The 20242-nt window shown below is 45.3% G+C and overlaps 1 protein-coding gene across 50 annotated transcripts in view; it reads left to right on the forward strand.

Annotated features, from left to right (window-relative positions):
* Positions 1 to 20242, forward strand: part of LOC126064689 (uncharacterized) — a 302693-nt gene that overhangs the window by 113393 nt on the left and 169058 nt on the right. For 43 of the 50 annotated variants that reach the window (XR_007514592.1, XR_007514593.1, XR_007514595.1 and 40 more), the window contains one exon: positions 17107 to 17214. The exons of 5 other annotated variants lie outside the window; for them this stretch is intronic. Coding sequence is in view for 26 of the 45 variants with exons in the window: in XM_049863900.1 (XP_049719857.1) it covers positions 17107 to 17214 (108 nt within the window). In the remaining 19 variants the exon portion in view is untranslated. Of the gene's footprint in view, positions 1 to 16754; positions 16954 to 17106; positions 17215 to 20242 lie in introns of all 50 variants that reach the window. 2 more of the 50 variants (XR_007514591.1, XR_007514597.1) reach the window with 2 other exon arrangements.

Consider the following 20242-nt stretch of genomic DNA (forward strand, 5'->3'; position numbering starts at 1 on the left):
TATGGCCTTGACTTCGATGTTCTGAGAGGTTGCGCTTACGTCCACCTCTCACTCATGCCTTGGTGTCCCTGCTCAGAGGACTCTTTGCTCTTTTGCTGGCTTTTTTTTTTTTTTAACTTTTATTGAGCTTCAAGTCAACTTTTACAAATCAAGTCAGTCTGTCACATATAAGATTATATACACCTTACTCCATACTCCTACTTGCAATCCCCATAATGAGTCAGCCCCTCCAATTTCTTCTTTCGTGACAATTTTGCCAGCTTCCAACCCAATCTACCCTCCCATGCCCCCTCCACAGAGGAGATGCCAACACAGTCTCAAGTGTCCACCTGATACAAATAGCTCACTCTTCATCAGCATCTCTCTCCTGCCCACTGTCCAGTCCCTTCCATGTCTGATGAGTTGTCTTCGGGAATGGTTCCTGTCCTGGGCCAACAGAAGGTTTAGGGACCATGACTGCTGGGATTCCTCTAGTCTCAGTCAGACAATTAAGTATGGTCTTTTTGTGAGAATTTGGGGTCTGCATCCCACTGATCTCCTGCTCCCTCGTGGGTTCTCTATTGTGCTCCCTGTCAGGGCAGTCATCGGTTGTGGCTGGGCACCGACTAGTTCTTCTGGTCTCAGGATGATGCAAGTCTCTGGTTCATGTGGCCCTTTCTGTCTCTTGGGCTCATAGTTATCGTGTGACCTTGGTGTTCTTCATTCTCCTTTGATCCAGGTGGGTTGAGACCAATTGATGCATCTTAAATGGCCGCTTGTTAGCATTTAAGACCCCAGATGCCACATTTCAAAGTGGGATGCAGAATGTTTTCATAATAGAATTATTTTGCCAATTGACTTAGAAGTCCCCTTAAACCATGGTCCCCAGACCCCTACCCTTGCTCCACTGACCTTTGAAGCATTCAGTTTATCCTGGAAACTTCTTTGCTTTTTTTGGTCCAGTCCAGTTGAGCTGACCTTCCATTTATTGAGTACTGTCCTTCCCTTCACTTAATTTTTTTTTTTCACCTAAAGTAGTTCTTCTCTACTAACTAATCAGTAAAAAACCCTCTCCCACCCTCCCTCCCTCCCCCTCTCATAACCACAAAAGTATGTGTTCTTCTCAGTTTATACTATTTCACAAGATCTTATAATAGTGGTCTTATACAATATTTGTGCTTTTGCCTCTAAGTTCGCTCAGCATAATGCCTTCCAGGTTCCTCCATGTTATGAAATGTTTCACAGATCCGTCACTGTTCTTTATCGATGCGTAGTATTCCATTGTGTGAATATACCACAATTTATTTAACCATTCATCCGTTGATGGACACCTTGGTTGCTTCCAGCTTTTTGCTATTGTAAACAAAGCTGCGATAAACGTGGGTGTGCATATATCTGTTTGTGTGAAGGCTCTTATTTCTCTAGGGTATATGTCCCGAGGAGTGGGATTTCTGGATTGTATGGTAGTTCTATTTCTAACTGTTTAAGAAAACGCCAGATAGATTTCCAAAGTGGTTGTACCATTTTACATCCCCACCAGCAGTGTATAAGAGTTCCAATCTCTCCGCAGCCTCTCCAACATTTATTATTTTGTGTTTTTTGGATTAATGCCAGCCTTGTTGGAGTGAGATGGAATCTCATCGTAGTTTTAATTTGCATTTCACTAATGGCTAATGATCGAGAGCATTTTCTCATGTATCTGTTAGCTGCCTCAATATCTTCTTTAGTGAAGTGTGTGTTCATATCCTTTGCCCACTTCTTGATTGGGTTGTTTGTCTTTTTGTGGTTGAGTTTTGACAGAATCATATAGATTTTAGAGATCAGGCGCTGGTTGGAGATGTCATAGCTGAAAATTCTTTCCCAGTCTGTAGGTGGTCTTTTTACTCTTTTGGTGAAATCTTTAGATGAGCATTGGTGTTTGATTTTTAGGAGCTCCCAGTTATCTGGTTTCTCTTCGGAATTTTTGGTAATGTTTTGTATTCTGTTTATGCCTTGTATTAGGGCTCCTAAGGTTGTCCCTATTTTTTCTTCCATGATCTTTATTGTTTTAGTCTTTATGTTTAGGTCTTTGATCCACTTGGAGTTAGTTTTTGTGCATGGTGTGAGGTATGGGTCCTGTTTTATTTTTTTGCAAATGGATATCCAGTTATGCCAGCACCATTTGTTAAAAAGACTATCTTTTCCCCAATTAACTGACACTGGGCCTTTGTCAAATATCATCTCCTCATATGTGGATGGATTTCTATCTGGGTTCTCAGTTCTGTTCCATTGGTCTATGTGCCTGTTGTTGTGTCAGTACCAGGCTGTTTTGACTACTGTGACTATATAATAGGTTCTGAAATCAGGGAGAGTGAGGCCTCCCACTTTCTTCTTCTTTTTCAGTAATGCTTTACTTATCCGAGTCTTCTTTCCCTTCCATATGAAGTTGGTGATTTGTTTCTCCATCACATTAAAAAATGATATTGGAATTTGGATCGGAAGTGCACTGTATGTATAGATGGCTTTTGGTAGAATAGACATTTTTACTGTGTTAAGTCTTCCTATCCATGAGCAAGGTATGTTTTTCCACTTAAGCAGGTCCTTTTTAGTTTCTTGTAGTAGTACTTTGCAGTTTTCTTTGTATAGGTCTTTTACATCTTTGGTAAGATTTATTCCTAAGTATTTTATCTTCTTGGGGGCAACTGAGAATGCTATTGATTTGGTTATTTTCTCTTCGATGTTCTTTTTGTTGACGTAGAGGAATCCAAGTAATTTTTGTATGTTTATCTTATAACCTGAGACTCTGCCAAACTCTTCTATTAGTTTCAGTAGTTTTCTGGAGGATTCCTTAGGGTTTTCTGTGTATAAGATCATGTCATCTGCAAATAGAGATAATTTTAGTTCCTCCTTGCTAATCCGGATGCCCTTTATTTCTTTGTCTAGCCTAATTGCTCTGGCTAGGACCTCTAGCACAAGGCTGAATAAGAGCGGTGATAAAGGGCATCCTTGTCTGGTTCCCGTTCTTAAGGGAAATGCTTTCAGGTTCTCTCCATTTAGAGTGATGTTGGCTGTTGCCTTTGTATAGATGCCCTTTATTATGTTGAGGAGTTTTTCTTCAATTCCTATTTTCGTGAGAGTTTTTATCATAAATGGGTGTTGGACTTTGTCAAATGCGTTTTCTGCATCAATTGATAAGATCATGTGGTTTTTGTCTTTTGTTTTCTTTATATGGTGGGTTACACTAATGGTTTTTCTAATATTAAACCAGCCTTGCATACCTGGTATAAATCCCACTTAATCGTGGTAGATTATTTTTTTGATATGTTGTTAAATTCTATTGGCTAGAATTTTGTTGAGGATTTTTGCATCTATGTTCATGAGGGATATAGGTCTGTAATTTTCTTTTATTGTGATGTCTTTACCTGGTTTTGGTATCAGGGATATGGTGGCTTCATAGAATGAGTTAGGTAGTATTCCGTCATTTTCTATGCTTTGAAATACCTTCAGTAGTAGTGATGTTAACTCTTTTCTGAAAGTTTGGTAGAACTCTGCAGTATAGCCATCCGGGCCAGGGGTTTTATTTGTTGGGAGTTTTTTGATTACCGTTTCAATCTCTTTTTTTGTTATGGGTCTATTTAGTTGTTCTACTTCTGATTGTGTTAGTTTAGGTAGGTAGTGTTTTTCCAGGAATTCATCCATTTCTTCTAGGTTTGCAAATTTGTTAGAGTACAATTTTTCGTAATAATCTGATATGATTCTCTTAATTTCAGTTGGGTCTGTTGTGCTGTGACCCTTCTCGTTTCTTATTTGGGTTATTTGTTTCCTTTCCTGTATTTCTTTAGTCAGTCTGGCCAATGGTTTACCATTTTTGTTAATTTTTTCAAAGAACCATCTTTTGGCTTTGTTATTTCTTTCAATTGATTTTCTGCTCTCTAATTCATTTAGTTCAGCTCTAATTTCTTTAATTTGTTTTCTTCTGGTGCCTGATGGATTCTTTTGTTGCTCACTTTCTATTTGTTCAAGTTGTAGAGACAGTTCTCTGATTTTGGCTTTCTTCTTTTTGTATGTGTGCATTTATCAATATAAATTGGCCTCTGAGCACTGCTTTTTCTGTGTCCCAGAGGTTTTGATAGGAAGTATTTTCATTCTCATTGCATTCTATGAATTTCTTTATTCCCTCCTTAATGTCTTCTATAACCCAGTCTTTTTTCAGCAGGGTATTGTTCAGTTTCCAAGTATTTGATTTCTTTACCCTAATTTTTCTGTTATTGATTTCCACTTTTATGGCCTTGTGGTCTGAGAAGATGCTTTGTAATATTTCGATGTTTTGGATTCTGCAAAGGTTTGTTTTATGACCTAATATGTGGTCTATTCTAGAGAATGTTCCATGTGCGCTAAAAAAAAAAGTATACTTTGCAGCAGTTGGGTGGAGAGTTGTGTATAAGTCAATGAGGTCAAGTTGGCTGAGTGTAGCAATTAGGTCTTCCGTTTCTCTATTGAGCTCCTTACTGAATGTCCTGTCCTTCGAAAGTGGTGTGTTGAAGTCTCCTACTATAATTGTGGAGGTGTGTATCTCACTTTTCATTTCTGTTAAAATTTGATTTATGTATCTTGCAGCCCTGTCATTGGGTGCATAAATATTTAATATAGTTATATCTTCCTGGTCAATTGTCCCTTTTATCATTATGTAGTGTCCTTCTTTATCCTTTGTGGTGGATTTAACTTTAAAGTCTATTTTGTCAGAAATTAATATTGCTACTCCTGCTCTTTTTTGCTTATTGTTTGCTTGATATACTTTTTTCCATCCTTTGAGTTTTAGTTTGTTTGTGTTTCTAAGTCTAAGGTGTGTCTCTTGTAGGCAGCATATAGATGGATCGTGTTTCTTTATCCAGTCTGAGACTCTCTGTCTCTTTATTGGTGCATTTAGTCCATTTACATTCAGCGTAATTATAGATATGTTTAGTGTTGTCATTTTGATGCCTTTTTATGTGTGTTGTTGACAATTTCATTTTTCCACTTACTTTTTTGTGCTGAGATGTTTTTCTTTGTAAATTGTGTGTTCCTCATTTTCGTAGTATTTGACTTTATGTTTGCTGAGTCATTAACGTTTTTCTTGGTTTTTATTTTGAGTTATGGAGTTGTTATACCTCTTTGTGGTTACCTTAATATTTACCCCTATTTTTCTAAGTAAAAACCTAATTTGTATTGTCCTATATCGCCCTATATCCCTCTCCATATGGCAGTTCTATGCCACCTCTATTTAGTCCCTCTTTTTGATTATTGTGATCTTTTACATATTGACTTCAATGATTCCCTGTTTTGAGCTTTTTTTTTTTTAATTAATCTTAATTTGTTTTTGTGATTTCCCTATTTGAGTTGATATCAGGATGTTCTGTTTTGTGACCTTGTGTTCTGCTGGTATCTGATATTATCGGTTTTCTGACCAAACAATTTCCTTTAGTATTTCTTGTAGCTTTGGTTTGGTTTTTGCAAATTCTCTAAGCTTGTGTTTATCTGTAAATATCTTAATTTCACCTTCATATTTCAGAGAGAGTTTTGCTGGATATATGATCCTTGGCTGGCAGTTTTTCTCCTTCAGTGCTCTGTATATGTCATCCCATTGCCTTCTTGCCTGCATGGTTTCTGCTGAGTAGTCTGAACTTATTCTTATTGATTCTCCCTTGTAGGAGACCTTTCTTTTATCCCTGGCTGCTTTTAAAATTTTCTCTTTATCTTTGGTTTTAGCAAGTTTGATGATAATATGTCTTGGTGTTTTTCTTTTTGGATCAATCTTAAATGGGGTTCGATGAGCATCTTGGATAGATATCCTTTCGTCTTTCATGATGTCAGGGAAGCTTTCTGCCAACAGATCTTCAACTATTCTCTCTGTGTTTTCTGTTATCCCTCCCTATTCTGGGACTCCAATCACACACAAGTTATCCTTCTTGATAGAGTGCCACATGATTCTTAGGGTTTCTTCATTTTTTTAAATTCTTTTATCTGATTTTTTTCAGCTATATTGGTGTTAATTGCCTGGTCCTCCAGATTTCCCACTCTGCATTCTAATTGCTCGAGTCTGCTCCTCTGACTTCCTATTGCATTGTCTAATTCTGTAAATTTGTTGTTAAACTTTTGGATTTCTGAATGTTGTCTCTTTATGGATTCTTGCAACTTATTAAATTTTCCACTATGTTCTTGAATAATCTTTTTTAGTTCTTCAACAGTTTTATCAGTGTGTTCCTTGGCTTTTTCTGTAGCTTGCCTTATTTCATTTCTGAGGTCATCCCTGATGTCTTGAAGCATTCTGTAAATTAGTTTTTTATATTCTGTACCTGGTAATTCCAGGCTTGTATCTTCATTTGGGAAAGATTTTGATTCTTTAGTTTGGGGGGTTGTAGAAGCAGTCATGGTCTGCTTCTTTATGTGGTTTGATATCGACTGTTGTCTCCAAGCCATCACTAAGATATTGTAGTGATTTATTCTATATTTGCGCACTGAATCTTGTCTTGTTTTGTTTTCTTTCAGTATACGTAGATGGGCTCCTAGATTGTGCTGTCTGTATTGTTGTAGCCCTTGACTCACTTATGACCTATTACCAGCTGGTTTGGGCCGTTACCAGATATATATGCCTGAGTCCATTCACTATTCTTGAGTAGAATCTGATTTTGGGTCATCAAGTGTGTGATACACACTGTCACCTATCCACCTTGAGAAGTAGTGGTGATAGTTGTGTGCACCAGATTCTAGTAGCAACTGGGGTTCACGCTCCGGGGGGGCTGGATGCTGACAGGCTTCCCCCAAGTGTCATGAGGTAGGTGTGTCTCTATTCTTAAAGCACCTTGGTGGGTGGGCTCTGCAGCTGTACCTTAGGCCCCCAATGCAAGTACCTCTACAGATTGGTAGGTGTCACCCTCCTTAGACCCCTAAGGCAGGAGGCTAGGTGGTCTGGGGGCAGCTTCAGCCCTCAGTTCCCTGTTGTGGGTCAGTGAGGGCTCTGTTGAATACGCAGAGATATCAGACCTGGGAAACTTCTCTTTCCAGTAAATCTGCTAAAACAAATGCAGTCAGATCCCTATCAGAATTGCCGTTGTATTGTAATACCTACCTTGCTCCCTGTAGGGATGAAAGCCCAAGACTGTGGATCACATATGCTTGGCTTGAGCTGGTTCTGTGTTTTTAGTCCAATTAGGGAAGGATTTTTGGTCCCTGGGTTTTTTGTGGTTGCTTCTCTCAGGCCAGAAGAATGGGTTAGGAAAATACCAAAAAAAAAAAAAAAAAAGGAAAAGAAAAACCCCGGAGCAGTTCTCCCTCTGGCTCAGGAAATTCCAATGTTAATGAAGCCGGCTGGGAAGGGGAGGGGAGGGTTCAGAAAAACAGGAGAGAGTAAAAAAAAAAAAAAAAAAAAATTTTTTAGCACCCTGGAATATAGACAGTTACTTATCTTTTACTTCGGAAGACTGCTTTATCTGAGATTCCCGAGGGGTGCGTCGTTGACTGTGTGTGCTGGGTGGGTAGAGATTGTCCCCAATGGTCAGGCCCGCGTCCCATGCTTGCGCTGTCTCATAAGCCCGGGTCAGTTCCTCCGCTCCCAGTCCAAAGCCCCGTGCCAAGGTTCCCCGGCTGGGACACTGCACTCCGGCTCCAAAACCAGTCGCTGCCTTGCGGCGACTTCTCCTCCTGCCAGCCGTGTCACCTCGCAGCCTGCGCAGACCGCCTGGGCCCCCTCCCGAGGTCAGTTCAGGGGGGTAGGGCTATGCCCCCTGTTTGCACGTCTCAGGATGCCATGCTCAGCTCCCCTACATCCAGTTGAAAGCCCGGTGCCAAGGTTTCCTGACTGGGACGCTGGCTCCAGGCTCCGAAAACAGTCGCTGCTTCCCTGTAGTTGGTCTCTGTCACTCAGATCAACTGTTTAAATCTGTGTTTGTCGGTCAGGGTTCGTAGATTGTCATGCATGTGATCGATTCACTTGTTTTTCTGAGTCTTTGTTGCAAGAGGGATCCGAGGTAGCGTCTACCTAGTCAGCCATCTTGGCCCCCTCCCTTTTGCTGGCTTTTGGGGTAGGAGGGAGGGACAGGAGTCACAGCTCAGGACCTGGAGCAGTTCCTGCACTTCCAAGGGGAAGTTTTCAAAAAATACATTTACACTCTTTCACTACCTATCCCATTATAAATGCAGTATCTGTGACTGGGGAAAGTTTCAAACATGGGGAAGAGTGTTAATGTATGGGGAATGTCCCCTCTCCCTCTCCCTCCATGTCTACCAGCCTGGGTTCACTCCTGTGATCACAGTAAGGAGCCCACATTTCAACTCTCTTGGTGTTCTCTGGGCACACACTTGGAAGAATCGAAGTACCCTGGTGAATACATGCCTAGGTTCCACCTCCCTTCTGCAGATCTGGTATTTTGAATTGAATTGTGTCTCCTCAAAATGTGTCAACTTGGCTGGGCTATGGTTCCCAGGACTGCGTGATTGTCTTCCTTTTTGCCATTTGATATGATTTTCCTATGTGTTGTAAATCCTACCTCTATGATGCTAATGAGACCGGATTAGAGGCAGTTTTGTAATGAGGCAGGACTCAATCTAGAAGTTTAGGTTATATTTTAAGTCAATCTCTTTTGAGGTATAAAAGAGAAAAGCAAGCAAAGAGACAGGGGAACCTCATGAAACCAAGAAAGTAGTGCCAAGAGCAGAGCTCATCCTTTGGACCAGGGTTCCCTGTGCTGCAAAGTTTCTAGACCACAGGAGAATGGATGACAACGACCTTCCTCCAGAACCCACAGAGAAAGAAAACCTTCCCCTATAGGTGGCACCCTGAATTCAGACTTCTAGCTTACTAGACTGTGAGAGAATAAGTTTCTGTTCCCTAGAGCCACCTACTTGTGGTATTTCCATTACAGCAGCACTAGATGCTTCAGACAGCTGGTCAGTAGGCCTCCAACTGTGGCTGATTCCCCAGGAGCTGGGTCTCCTTTTCTATTGTTATCAGTAGGACATCCTTGTCCCATTGTCTCCAAATTCTGGCATTCATGGCTGGGTGGTGGGTCAGATGCCTTTTGCCCTGTGGGAGTTGATGTGTACTGCCAGACTGCACCGCAGGGTGCTGCACCACGAGCTTTGGCTGGGGCTTTCGGGTGAGTGCTGTGTCACTGTGGTAATAGCTATAACTCCAACCGCTATATCCTCACAGTGACACATGCCCTCACATAATCCTCCTGCTAGCATAACCTCATTCTCTCTTTGCACTGGGGATTCCGAGAGTTCCAGAGGTTTTGATATGGAGCTCAGGTGAGGAGGGATGTCTCTGACCAGCCCACTGGGGGCCAAGGAACAGGTATTCTCCAGGGCTGTTGCATGTGGCCTGGGTGAGTGCCGAGGGCTCCACTGTGGCCAAGAAAGAGCCCCATGGTGGTCAAATGGCTGGGTGGTGTCCTGAGCATGTGAGGTGGTTTGCCTGCTAGTGCCTTTGTACCATTGGTGCTCCTGCTCCAGGAGGGCCTTGGGGTCTGAAGCTATTTCCATCTTGTGCTCTGTGTCCCTCTTGGCTGAGTCGACTGTAAACCATTAGGGTATTATATTCTTCCTGAGTTTGGGTCTGCTGAAGGCTCTAGCTTCGGGATCAATCCTGGGATATCACTCATGCCCTGGGTGCCCAGGGCCTGGGGATGGGGCAGTGGCCTCTGCGGAACCCTCTGTCTTTCAAGGAATTGTTATATTTCATCTAAGTTGTCAAATTTGTGTGCATAGAGTTGTTCATCAAATCCCTTTATTAGCCTTTAATTTCCATGCGATCAGTAGTGATGACTTCCTTCTCATTTTTGGTGTTAGTTATTTAGATCTACTCTACTCTTTTCGTGGTTAGCCTGGCTAGAGATTTATCAGTTTAACTGATCTCTTCAAAGAATCTGCTTTTGGTTTCATTGATTCTTTTCTATTTGTTTTCAATTTCATTGATCTCTGCTCTATTTTTATTCGTTTCTTTTTTTGGCTTGTGTCAGAATTCATTTGTTCTGCATTTTTTGGTTTTCTAAAATGGAAAGTTAGAATATTGATTTTATATCTTTCTTCTAACATATGTATTTAATGCTATAAATGTCTCTCTAAGCGCTCTTTTACTACATCACAACATTTTGATAAGTTGTCTTTTCATTTCCATTTAGTTCAAGGTATTTTTAAATTTCTCTTCAGACTTCTCTTCTGACCCGTGTGTTACTGAGAAGTGTGTTGTTTAATTTCCAAATATTTTGATATTTTCCAGGCATCTTTTTGTTATCGATTTCTAGTTTAATTCTGTTGTGGCCCAGAATATACTTTAATGATTTTTATTCTTTTAAATGTGTTAGGGTGTGTTTTATGTGCTGATGATCCACTCCCAAGACCCCCTGAGCTTCGTTCCTGGTCTCACATTGCAGGCATGCTATGTTTGTACTCCTGTGGTGGTCATCTGTACCTGGTCATAAACCCCAGGGGTCAGGATGCTTTTGTCCTGGACTCTCAGGGCTTGATATGCACTAGGGGTGTTAGAATATTTACTGAATGAATGAAATGTTGTGGCTTTGGGAGTGAATGAAGTAATATATTGTTGACTGGTTGGCAGGGGGACGGCACAAGTTACAGAGACATATTCAGGATGATTCTAACTTGAAGTTAAAAGCAGCATTTGAAGATCTCTATATACTGTGTGTAAATGGAGGAGAAGGTGTGAGGCCACAGGAAGCTGAAGTTTCTGACTGAGAGGCCAGGAAGGAAGGACAGGAAGGGAAAATTGATGCCTTAAAGCTGATTTGTGAGGTCTTGCTGGCCTAGAGCTTATCTGCTTCCTGTGTGTGGAAGGTGAGGGGTCTGGAGCCAGAAGGTGGGGCTGCCTCTCTGCCCAAGGGGCACCACAGGTCTAGCTGAGCTAAGGCCTCCCAAGGAGGGCTAGGAGGCTGGTTGCGGACATAACCCTGCAGTGGCCAAGGCCAGGGCTGACCTGGAGCCCAGAGTGTCAGGTCCCCAGACTCCTATGTCCTTTGATGAGCTGACCCATCTGGACCCAGGAAAGGCAGCTGGGGAGTGATGCCCTGAGTACCCTTCTTGTGTGGGGCACCGACTCGTGCTATAGAAGACACACTCTGGACCACAGTGATGATATGGGAGAAACAGGTTGTTGAGCACACATGGGAGTAGCATGGGGAATGGGCTGAGCCCTGTGCCACCCAGCCAGATGAGCTCCTGCTGCTCCACTATCCTCTTGATATACCAAGAGGAGCCTGGACCCTGACTGACTGGTGTAGTGTCCAGAAAGCCAAAACAGGTACTTTGAAGGCCATGGAGGGGTACAGGAAGGACTGGGACTCCATAGAGACCTTACTGCCAGGATGATATCTCCCCTGGCTCTGAGAGCAAAAGCCTTGGCTTAGCTGCAGGTAGGTTGAAAGACAAATAGGCAGAAGTGTTGAAGCTCTCCTTCCCTGGTTAGGGGGTAGGAGGATCTACCACCTGCCTGGGCTCCCCAGGGATGCCTCCATTTGAGTCTTCCTGGCATAATTTTACCTCTCTGGCTCTGACCCAGCGTGGGTATGTACTGTTGGAAATCCACATATGAGCTGAACTTCACCTTCAGGGTGTTGGTCCTGTCAGCCTTCCTGAACGGGGTCTATGACCCTTAGTGAGCTCTGGCCACACAGTGGGTACCCCAAATTCACTGCTCAGAAGTTCTTCCCCAGCTCACGCTTTCTACTCCTCATCATGAAGTAAAGCCCGTGCGGAGTCTAGGCTGTTATCCTGGGGTTAGTGTAGAACCTGACTGGCCTTAATGTTCCACCACTGGCCTTTCTCCCTGACCCCTGCCTCTGCTGGCAGCTGTCCATCCACTTTCTGCTAGAATCCAGTTTTTCGTTTGGCCTTTCAAACAATGGGTTCCACCATACCCACCTTGTCACAGAGCAGCACAAAATCCTTCTGTACCTTTTACTGCCTTTGGAGAAGGGCCCCAGGCAGAGGCTGCATGGGTGTGGGCTTGAGGAGCTCTGTGGACTTGGCTCTGAGCCTCTCTAGTCTGGAGACCACTGCATGAGTTCTGTTTGAGATGTGTGTCACTGTGGCTCTCTGGTAAGAGTCACTGGGGCTTGAAAGGGGGAAAACCCAGAGCCCTGGGGTTACCACCACCCATCTCTGCCCAGGTAGTCTTCTTCACGCCTTTGGATTGGTGACCCTGGTGTGGAGCAGGCTTGCACAGGCCTCCATACTGCGCTCCTGTGGCCTCTGGACCAGGCTGTGGGCTGTGGTTCTATTGGGGGTGCTGTCCAGGGTAGGGCAGAGTCAGGGGGCACTGACAGCTCTGAGCTCTCAGTGTGGGGCCTCAGGGCCTTCAGGGGACTGAGTGGGCAGGGATCAAGTGGTACAGGGTGGGCGGTGGTGAGTGGGATAGGGTTGTCTGAGGCCCAGGTAGCAAGACCTCACCCTTCCCTGCACAGGAATGTGTGCGCGCCACCACCAGGCAGTGGGCAGCCTCACAGCCTCAGAGGTCCTGGGTCTGTTCCTGTCCTTGGGAAGGGGCAAGAGAGTCTGTGAGGACATGCTAGGAGCCAGTGCAGGCCAGGGGAAAGGTTGCCTGAGACTGCCCAACAGAGGGAAGCTTTGTGCGGTTTCCCTGAACTGTTAGGGTGCTGCTGGGGAGGCTGGGGCCTGGGGGCCTGGGGATCTGAGCACCACTAAGCTCAGCCAGTAGTGGATAGTCGCAGTCATCTTCTGCACAGGTGCCTCCTAGGTGGGTAGTGGGTAAGGGTCTTTGTTGTTGACAGGCATGTGGCTGTGTATCTTGAGCCTTGTTATGGAGAGGGGATCACACTTCCAACTACTGGAACCTTGGGAGGACAGCATGAGGTGACCAGGCCTAGCTGCCAGTATGGCTGGCAGGAGCCAGGTGATTTTGAGCAGGATCCATGGCACTGTGGTAACTACTACTACTCCACCTCCCACAGTGACAGGGACCCAGACAATATTTCCTGTCCTTGTAGTGGCTGGAGGACCACAGAGGGCCTCAGAGGGCTGGGCCTGGTGCCCCCGGGAGGCTAATCTGCCAGTACAGTGGGGGAAGTATATCCCCAGGGAGAGAGAATGGTGGCTTAATGGAGGCCCCTGGGAAAACATGGAGGCACAATCACCAGGATCATGGATCAGAGTCCTTGGTCTCCAGGAATTGTCCCAGTAGCCTGAGCCAGCAGCGAGAGCTCTCAGCTTGCTCCTAGCAGTCTGGGGCAGCCTACCCCAAATCATTCACAGCTCATGCCTCAGTTTCTGCCTGGTGAGGGAATGATGATGCAGGCCCTACGGTCAGACAGACAGAGGATCAGGGCATAATTGTGTACATGCCTGACACCAGCCCTGGGCCTGCCTCTGCCTTTGCCTAGTCCCAGGCCAGGCCCTGCACTACCCCTTCGACCAACCTTGGGCTCATGTGGTTGTGACTGTGGTCCCTACCCCAAGCACAACTATTCTCTCCTTCAGGTGGCCAGACTCACAGAAGCGCACCCTCCAACTGCCCTCCCCCTGCCTCATGTTTCAGGGTCTGGGAGGCACTGGGGCTTGGGTGAAGCAGGTTGTTGCTGCTATGGGTGTTGCCACTGTGATCACCATAGTCATAGTCATCTATTACAGCTTGACACTCTGTGACAAGAACTGGTTTGGAGCCAGGGCTGGCTTGCCCTGTGCCAGAAGCAGAGAGGGTCCAGGAGGCCAGTGTTATTCTGTGGTCACAGCTGCAGGGCTAGCTGGTGGACTGCGGTAGTAGGGGAGCCAAATGTGCTCCCTCTGTCTAAAATGGGGGGAGGGACATTGAGGAGTGGTGCATTTGAGGTGCCCATCCATGGCCCCGATATGTTGACTAACCCTGAGTGAGGAGGGGAGACTTTTGAGGGTTGTCCAAATGAAGCCAGCAGACAATGGTCATGGTTGGGATGGGGTTCAAGAGGAGAGTACCCACTAAGACCTAGATTAGGCTGAGTTGGGGGCTTGGCTTTGGCCTCTCTGTCGAGGTCTCTATGGTGACTGCCCGGGAGTTTGATGTTCCAAGGAACCATGTCATCACTGTGACAGTTGTACCTGCTGGTTTGGGTCATAGGCTGCATGGCTGTGCATCATGGATTGAATTATGTCCCCCCCAAAATGTGCATATTTCTTCCCCGGTCCATGATTTCTGGTATTGTGTGATTTTCCTATATGTTGTAAATCCTGCCTCTATGATGTTAATGAGAGACAATGGGTGGCAGTTGTGTTAGTGAGGCAGGACACAAAGTACAATATTGGACTGTGTCTTGAAGCAATCTCTTGAGATACAAAAGAGAGAAGTGAGCAGAGAGACAGGGGTAACCTCATACCTCGAAGAAAGCAGTGCTGGGAACACAGCCTGTCCTTTAGACCCCGGGGTCCCTGTGCTGAGAAGGTCCTAGTCAAGGGGAAGATTGATGAGAATGCCTTCCCCTGAAGCTGATGCCCTGAATTTGGACTTTTAGCCAACTTTACTGTGAATGTTGTTAAAGCCAATCACTTGTGGCGTTTCTGTTATAGTAGTACTAGGTAACAGAGACACTGCAGTATCCCTGTGAGTCCATGGTGGTGTGTCCCTGCTTGTCTTAGTTATCTAGTGCTGCTATAGCAGAAATACCATGGGTGAGTGACTTTAACAAATAGAAATTTATTTTCTCACATTTTAGGAGGCTTGAAGAGCAAATTAAGAGCACTGGGTCTATGGGAATGCTTTCTTTCTCTTCCTGCTCTGGAGAAATGTCTTTGTCTTCTTTCAGATTCTATTCCTAGGTTCTATGGAAGACCAAGTGGCTTGTAACATGTACTTGTTTGCTTGCTTAATCTGCTCTTTCATTCTCAAAAGAGGTCAACTCAAGACACATTCTACACTAATACTGACTCATTAATATAAAAAAGAAAACTCATTCTTGAATTACAGCCACAGGATTAGGGGTTAGGATTTACAACACGTGTTTTGAGGGACACAGTTCAATCTGTAACACCTTTCAAAATCCTAGGCAGGCCCACAGTGTTTGGTGGCAAGGGCTAGGACATCGGGATGGGCTTTTGCAAGACATTGTGAGGCTGTGGGCATAGCAACTAGAACTACCACAGTAATGCCACAGAGGTGCAGGCCTGCCCCTAATCCTCCTCTGGCAGGATGCCAGGCAGGCTACCCCAGAGGTAGATACCTGAACTCAGGACTGGGCTCTGCCAAGGTGTTGCTTGCTGAAACATCTGGGGGGCCTCTCAGGGTGGTGTGGCTGAGCTGGTGGGTGTCTGTTCAGAATCAGCCAATCCCCTGCCTCTACAGCAGCACCCAGGGTTGGTGAGTGCATAGATTACTTGGGGGTCTTTTATATCCGGGGGTCTTTTATATCCTCAGGGCCAGCAGTACCTGACCCAGGAGGAGATAGCAGAGTTCAAGATTAGAGGTCCAGGGTTTTGGAGCCCAGGAGGAGGGAAAGGTAGGACTGTGAATTGGAAGTTTCCTCCTAATTCTGTGAGAGCACAGGGTGTGCCTTAGGGGCAGAGATCTAGGTCCTAGGAGCTCCTCCCAGCTGTGGCTGTAGGTCACCAATGACCCCATGCACTGCCCTCTGTCTTTCAAGGCTGGCCTCTATGAAGATGCCTGGAGTTGGGCACCTGGCTCCACCTTGGACTCGTGCCTTGCTGTTCCTTTGCAGGGGACCCTTACTTCTTTTGCTGGCTTGTCCCTCATGGAGGTTTGGGTCATGGGCCAAATGGCTGCGGTACCCGAGGAATCCGTGGTGTGTATTCCTGTTTGTCTTAGTTATGTAGTGCTGCTATAGCAGAAATACCAGAAGTGGGTAGCTTCAACAAACAGAAATTATTCTCTCACAGTTTCAGAGGGTACAAGTCAGAATTCAGAGCTCTAACTCTAGAGGAAGGCTTTCTCTCCCTCTCTCTGCTCTGGGGAAAAGTTACAGTCTCTTTTCAGCATCTTTTCCTAGGTTCCTTGGGAGATTATACAGCTTGTATCATGTAGTTGTTTGCTTCCTTAACCTGCTCTTTTATATCTCAAAAGATATTCACTGAAGACATACTCTATGCTAATATAGCCTCACTAACATAACAAAGAAAATCGATATGCCAGTGTGCTTATAACAAGAGGTATAAAATAAAAAAACCAAACCCACTGCCCTCGAGTGGATTACAACTCATATCAACCCTATAGGCAGAGCAGAACTGCCCCATAGAGTTTCCAAAGAGTGCTTGGTGGATTTGAACTTTTGACCACTAGTTTAGCAGCCTTAGCACTTAACCACTACGCAACCACGGTTTCCAAAGCAGAGGTACAGGGGTTAGGATTTACAACACCTATTTTGGGGGAACACAATTCAATCCATAACACCTTTCAAAACCCTGGTCAGGGCTTCAGATCCTGGTGAGAGGGGCTGAGTTATAGGGATGGGTTTTTGAAAACCTTTGTGAGGCTGTGGCCATAACAACCAGAACCATAACAGTAATATCACAGTGGTGCACACCTACCGCCAATCCTCCTCTGGCAGGATGGAAGGAAGGCAGTTCCAGAGGTAGAGACCTGAGCTTGGGGCTGGGCTTCACACCTGAGGGGTTTCTTGCTGAAACATCTGGGGGCCTCTCGGGGTGATATGGCTGGCTATGCCAGGCTTTCCCGGATTCCCCCTGAACTGGTGGATGTCTGTCCATCATGGAAATCATTCCTCCCACCAGTGCAGTGGCAACTAGGGTGGGTGAATGCCCATCCCCACTGTGCATCAGTTGCATGGGGTCTTTTATATCCTCAGAGACAGCAGTACCTGCCCCAGGAAGGCTGGACCAGGGAAGAGAGTTCAAGACGGGAGGTCAGGGGTTCTCCAGTCCAGGGGCGAGGGACTTCTAGGACTGTGAATTGGAAGTTTATTCCTTATTCTGTAAGAGACCACGTGTACTTTAGGGGCAATACCTGTGTTCTAGGAGCTCCTCCCAGCTGTGGCCCTTCCCCAGGTAAGTCCTCAAGCCCCTGCCCCTGCCACATAAGTCCTCCCAGGCTGGCCTTGATGTTGATGGCCTGTGAGGGGCATCTCCCTCCACCTCTGACTTGTGCCTTGCTGTTCCTGCTCAGGGGAATCTTGACTCTTTTGCTGGCTTCTCCTTCAGGGAGTGAGGTGTGGATGGTGCCCAGAGACCCTGAGCTCCACAGAGGGACAGGTGGGAAGGAGAGAAGCCACAGCTCAGGGCCTGGAGAAGGTCCCTCACTGCTAAGGGGTAAGTTTGGAAACAGTCCTCTTACATTCTTTCACTAAACATCCTGTTGGAAATGCCCTATCTGCACCTGGAGAAAATTTTAAAATATAAAAGGAGTGGTATGTTCCCTCTTCCTCTCCCCCCATGCCTACCAGGCTGGGTTTTCCTCTGTGATCACGTGCAGGAGCTAGCCTTAAGGCCCTCTTGGTATTCTCTGTGCACACACTCAGAAGGATAAAATTCCTTGGTGAATACCTGCCTCATTCCCACCTCCCTTGTGAAGAGCTGGTGTTATGCATTGAATTGTGTCACCAAAAAATGTGTGTCCACTTGGTCATAGTCTTGTTATTGTGTGATTGTCCACCATTTTGTTGTCTGATGTGATTTTCTTATGTGTTGTAAATCTGCCTCTGTGATGTTAATGAGGCAGACTGAGAGGTATTATGTTAATGAGGCCAAACTCCATCCAAAGTGTAGGTTGTGTCTTGAGTGGGTCTCTCTTGAGATATAAAAGAGAGATATAACAGCAAGCAGAGACAGTGGGGGACCTCATGCCACCAAGAAAGTAGTGCCGGAAGCAGAGGACTTCCTTTGGACTCAGGGTGCCTGTGTTGAGAAGCTCCTAGACCACAGGAAAATCAATGACCAGGACCTTCCTCTAATCCCACAGAGAGAGAAAACATTCCTCTGGAGCTGGCACCCTGAATTCAGACTTCTAGACTACTAGACTGTGAGAGAATAAGCTTCTGTTTGTTAAAGCTACCCACTTGTGGTATTTCTGTTACAGCAGCACTAGATAACTACGACAGCAGGTCAGCAGGCCTCCGACTGGCTCTGCTGCCCCCAAAACTGGGCTCCTTTTCTGTTGTCATCAGTGGGACATCCTTGTCCCTGTGTCTGTGTCTCTCATCTCCGGCATCCACAGGCGGGTGGCAGGTTGGATGCCTTGTATCCTGTGGGAAATGACAAGCACTGCTAGGCTGTATGTACTTCAGCGTGGTGCACCACTTGTTTTGAGTGAGACTTTGGACCAGTGCTGTGTCAGTGTGGGATCCAGAGATACTCCAATCGTAATATTGTCACAGTGACACGTGCCCCCACACAATCCTCCTGCTGGGACAGCCCCATTCACCTTCTGCACAGGGTGGTATGGAGCTCAGATGAGGAGGGATGACTCTGACCAGTCCTCTGGGGGCCAAGAAACAGCTATTTTCCAGGGCTGTTGCTTGTAGCCCTGGTGAGTGCTGGGGCTGCACTGTGGCTTAGGAGGGGACCCATGGTGGACAAATCCCTGCATGGGGTCCTGAGTGTGTGGGATGGTTTTCCTGTGGGTGTTCCAGGAGAGTCTTGGGATCTAGAGCTATTTCCATCTGGTGCTCTGTGTCTCTCTTGGCTGAGTAGACTGTAAGGCATCAGGGTATTGCATCCCTCCTGAGATTGGGTCTGCTGAATGTTGTAGCTTCTGGATCAAACCTGGGATGTCCCTCACACCCTGGGTGCCCAGGGCCTGGGAATGGGGCAGTGGCCCCTGCGGAACCATCTGTCTTTCAAGGAATGGTTACAATTCTTCTAAGTTATCGGATTATCTAGTATAGAATTTTTCATGATATCTCATTATTATCTTTTCAATGTCCATGGGATCAGTAGTGATGACTCTTTTTTCATTTTTGGTATTAGTAATTTGTGTCTTCTCTTCTCTTTTCCTGGTTTCCTTGGCTAGAAATTTATCAATTTTACTCATCTCTTCAAAGAACCTGCTTCTGGTTTCATTGATTTTTTTTTCTTTTAAATTTCTATTTTCAATTTCATTGATTTCTGCTCTATGTCTATCATTTATCTTCTTTTTGCTTATGTCAGATTTAGTTTGTTCTCCCTTTTCTGATTTTCTAAAACGGGAGCTTAGAATATTGATTTTATATCTTCCTTCTTTCTAACATACGCATTCAATGCTATAAATGTCTCTCTAGGCCCTCCTTTTACTGCATCCACACGTTTTGATAAGTTGTCTTTTCATTTCCATTTAGTTCAGAGTATTTTTAAATTTCCCTCACACTCCTCTTTTGACCCGTGTGTTATTAAAATATTTGTTTTATAATTTCCAAAAATTCTGATATTTTCCAGCTCTCTTTCTGTTATTGATTTCTACTTTAATTCCATTGAGGTCTAGAACATACTTTTAATGATTTCTATTGTTTTGAATGTGTTAAAGTGTGTTTTATATCCTGATGATCCACTCCCAAGACCCCCTGAGCTTCCTTCCTGGTCTCACATTGCATGCATGCAGATGTTTACACTGCTATGATGGTCATCTGTACCTGGCAGTGAACCCCAGGGGTCAGGATGCTTTTGTCCTGGACTCTCAGGGCTTGATATGCACTAGAGGTGCTAGAATATTTACTGAAGAAATGAAATACTTTGGGATTGGGAGTGAATGAAGAAACATATTCTTGACTGGTGGTGGGGAACAATTTGCAGAGAAATGTACATGGTGATCGATCTTTAAGTTAAAAGCAGCATCTGAAAATCTCCACGTACTCTTTTTAAGTGGAAGGGGAAGGACTGAGGCCGCAGGAAGCTGAGGTTTGTGGCAGAGAGATAGGACAGGAGGGGCTGGAGGTCTGGGAAGCTATAGGACCTAGGCTTGAAGGAGGGGCATGAAAGGAAAATTGATGCCTTAAATGTGATTTCTGAGGCCTTGCTGCCTTATAGGTTATCTGCTACCTGTGTGTGGAGGGTGCAGGTGTGGGGCTTGAGATGGGGCTGCCTCCTGCCCAAGGGGCACCACAGGTCCCAAGGAGGGCTAGCTGACTAAAGTCCTCCATAACACTGTGGTTGCCAAGGCCATGGCTGACATGGAACTCAGGCTGTCAGGTCCATACACCCCCATCCTGTTTGACTGTAGCTGCCCTATCAGGATCTTGGAAATTTGGCTGATGAGTGATGCCCTGAGCACTCCTTCTCGTGTAGTATAGAAGACAGGCTCTGGGCCGGAGTGATGATATGGGAGAAAGAGGTTGGTGAGCCCATATGGGGGTAGCATGGGGAATGG

The sequence above is a fragment of the Elephas maximus genome, chromosome 21 (assembly GCF_024166365.1).
Source record: "Elephas maximus indicus isolate mEleMax1 chromosome 21, mEleMax1 primary haplotype, whole genome shotgun sequence".
NCBI lineage: Eukaryota > Metazoa > Chordata > Mammalia > Proboscidea > Elephantidae > Elephas > Elephas maximus.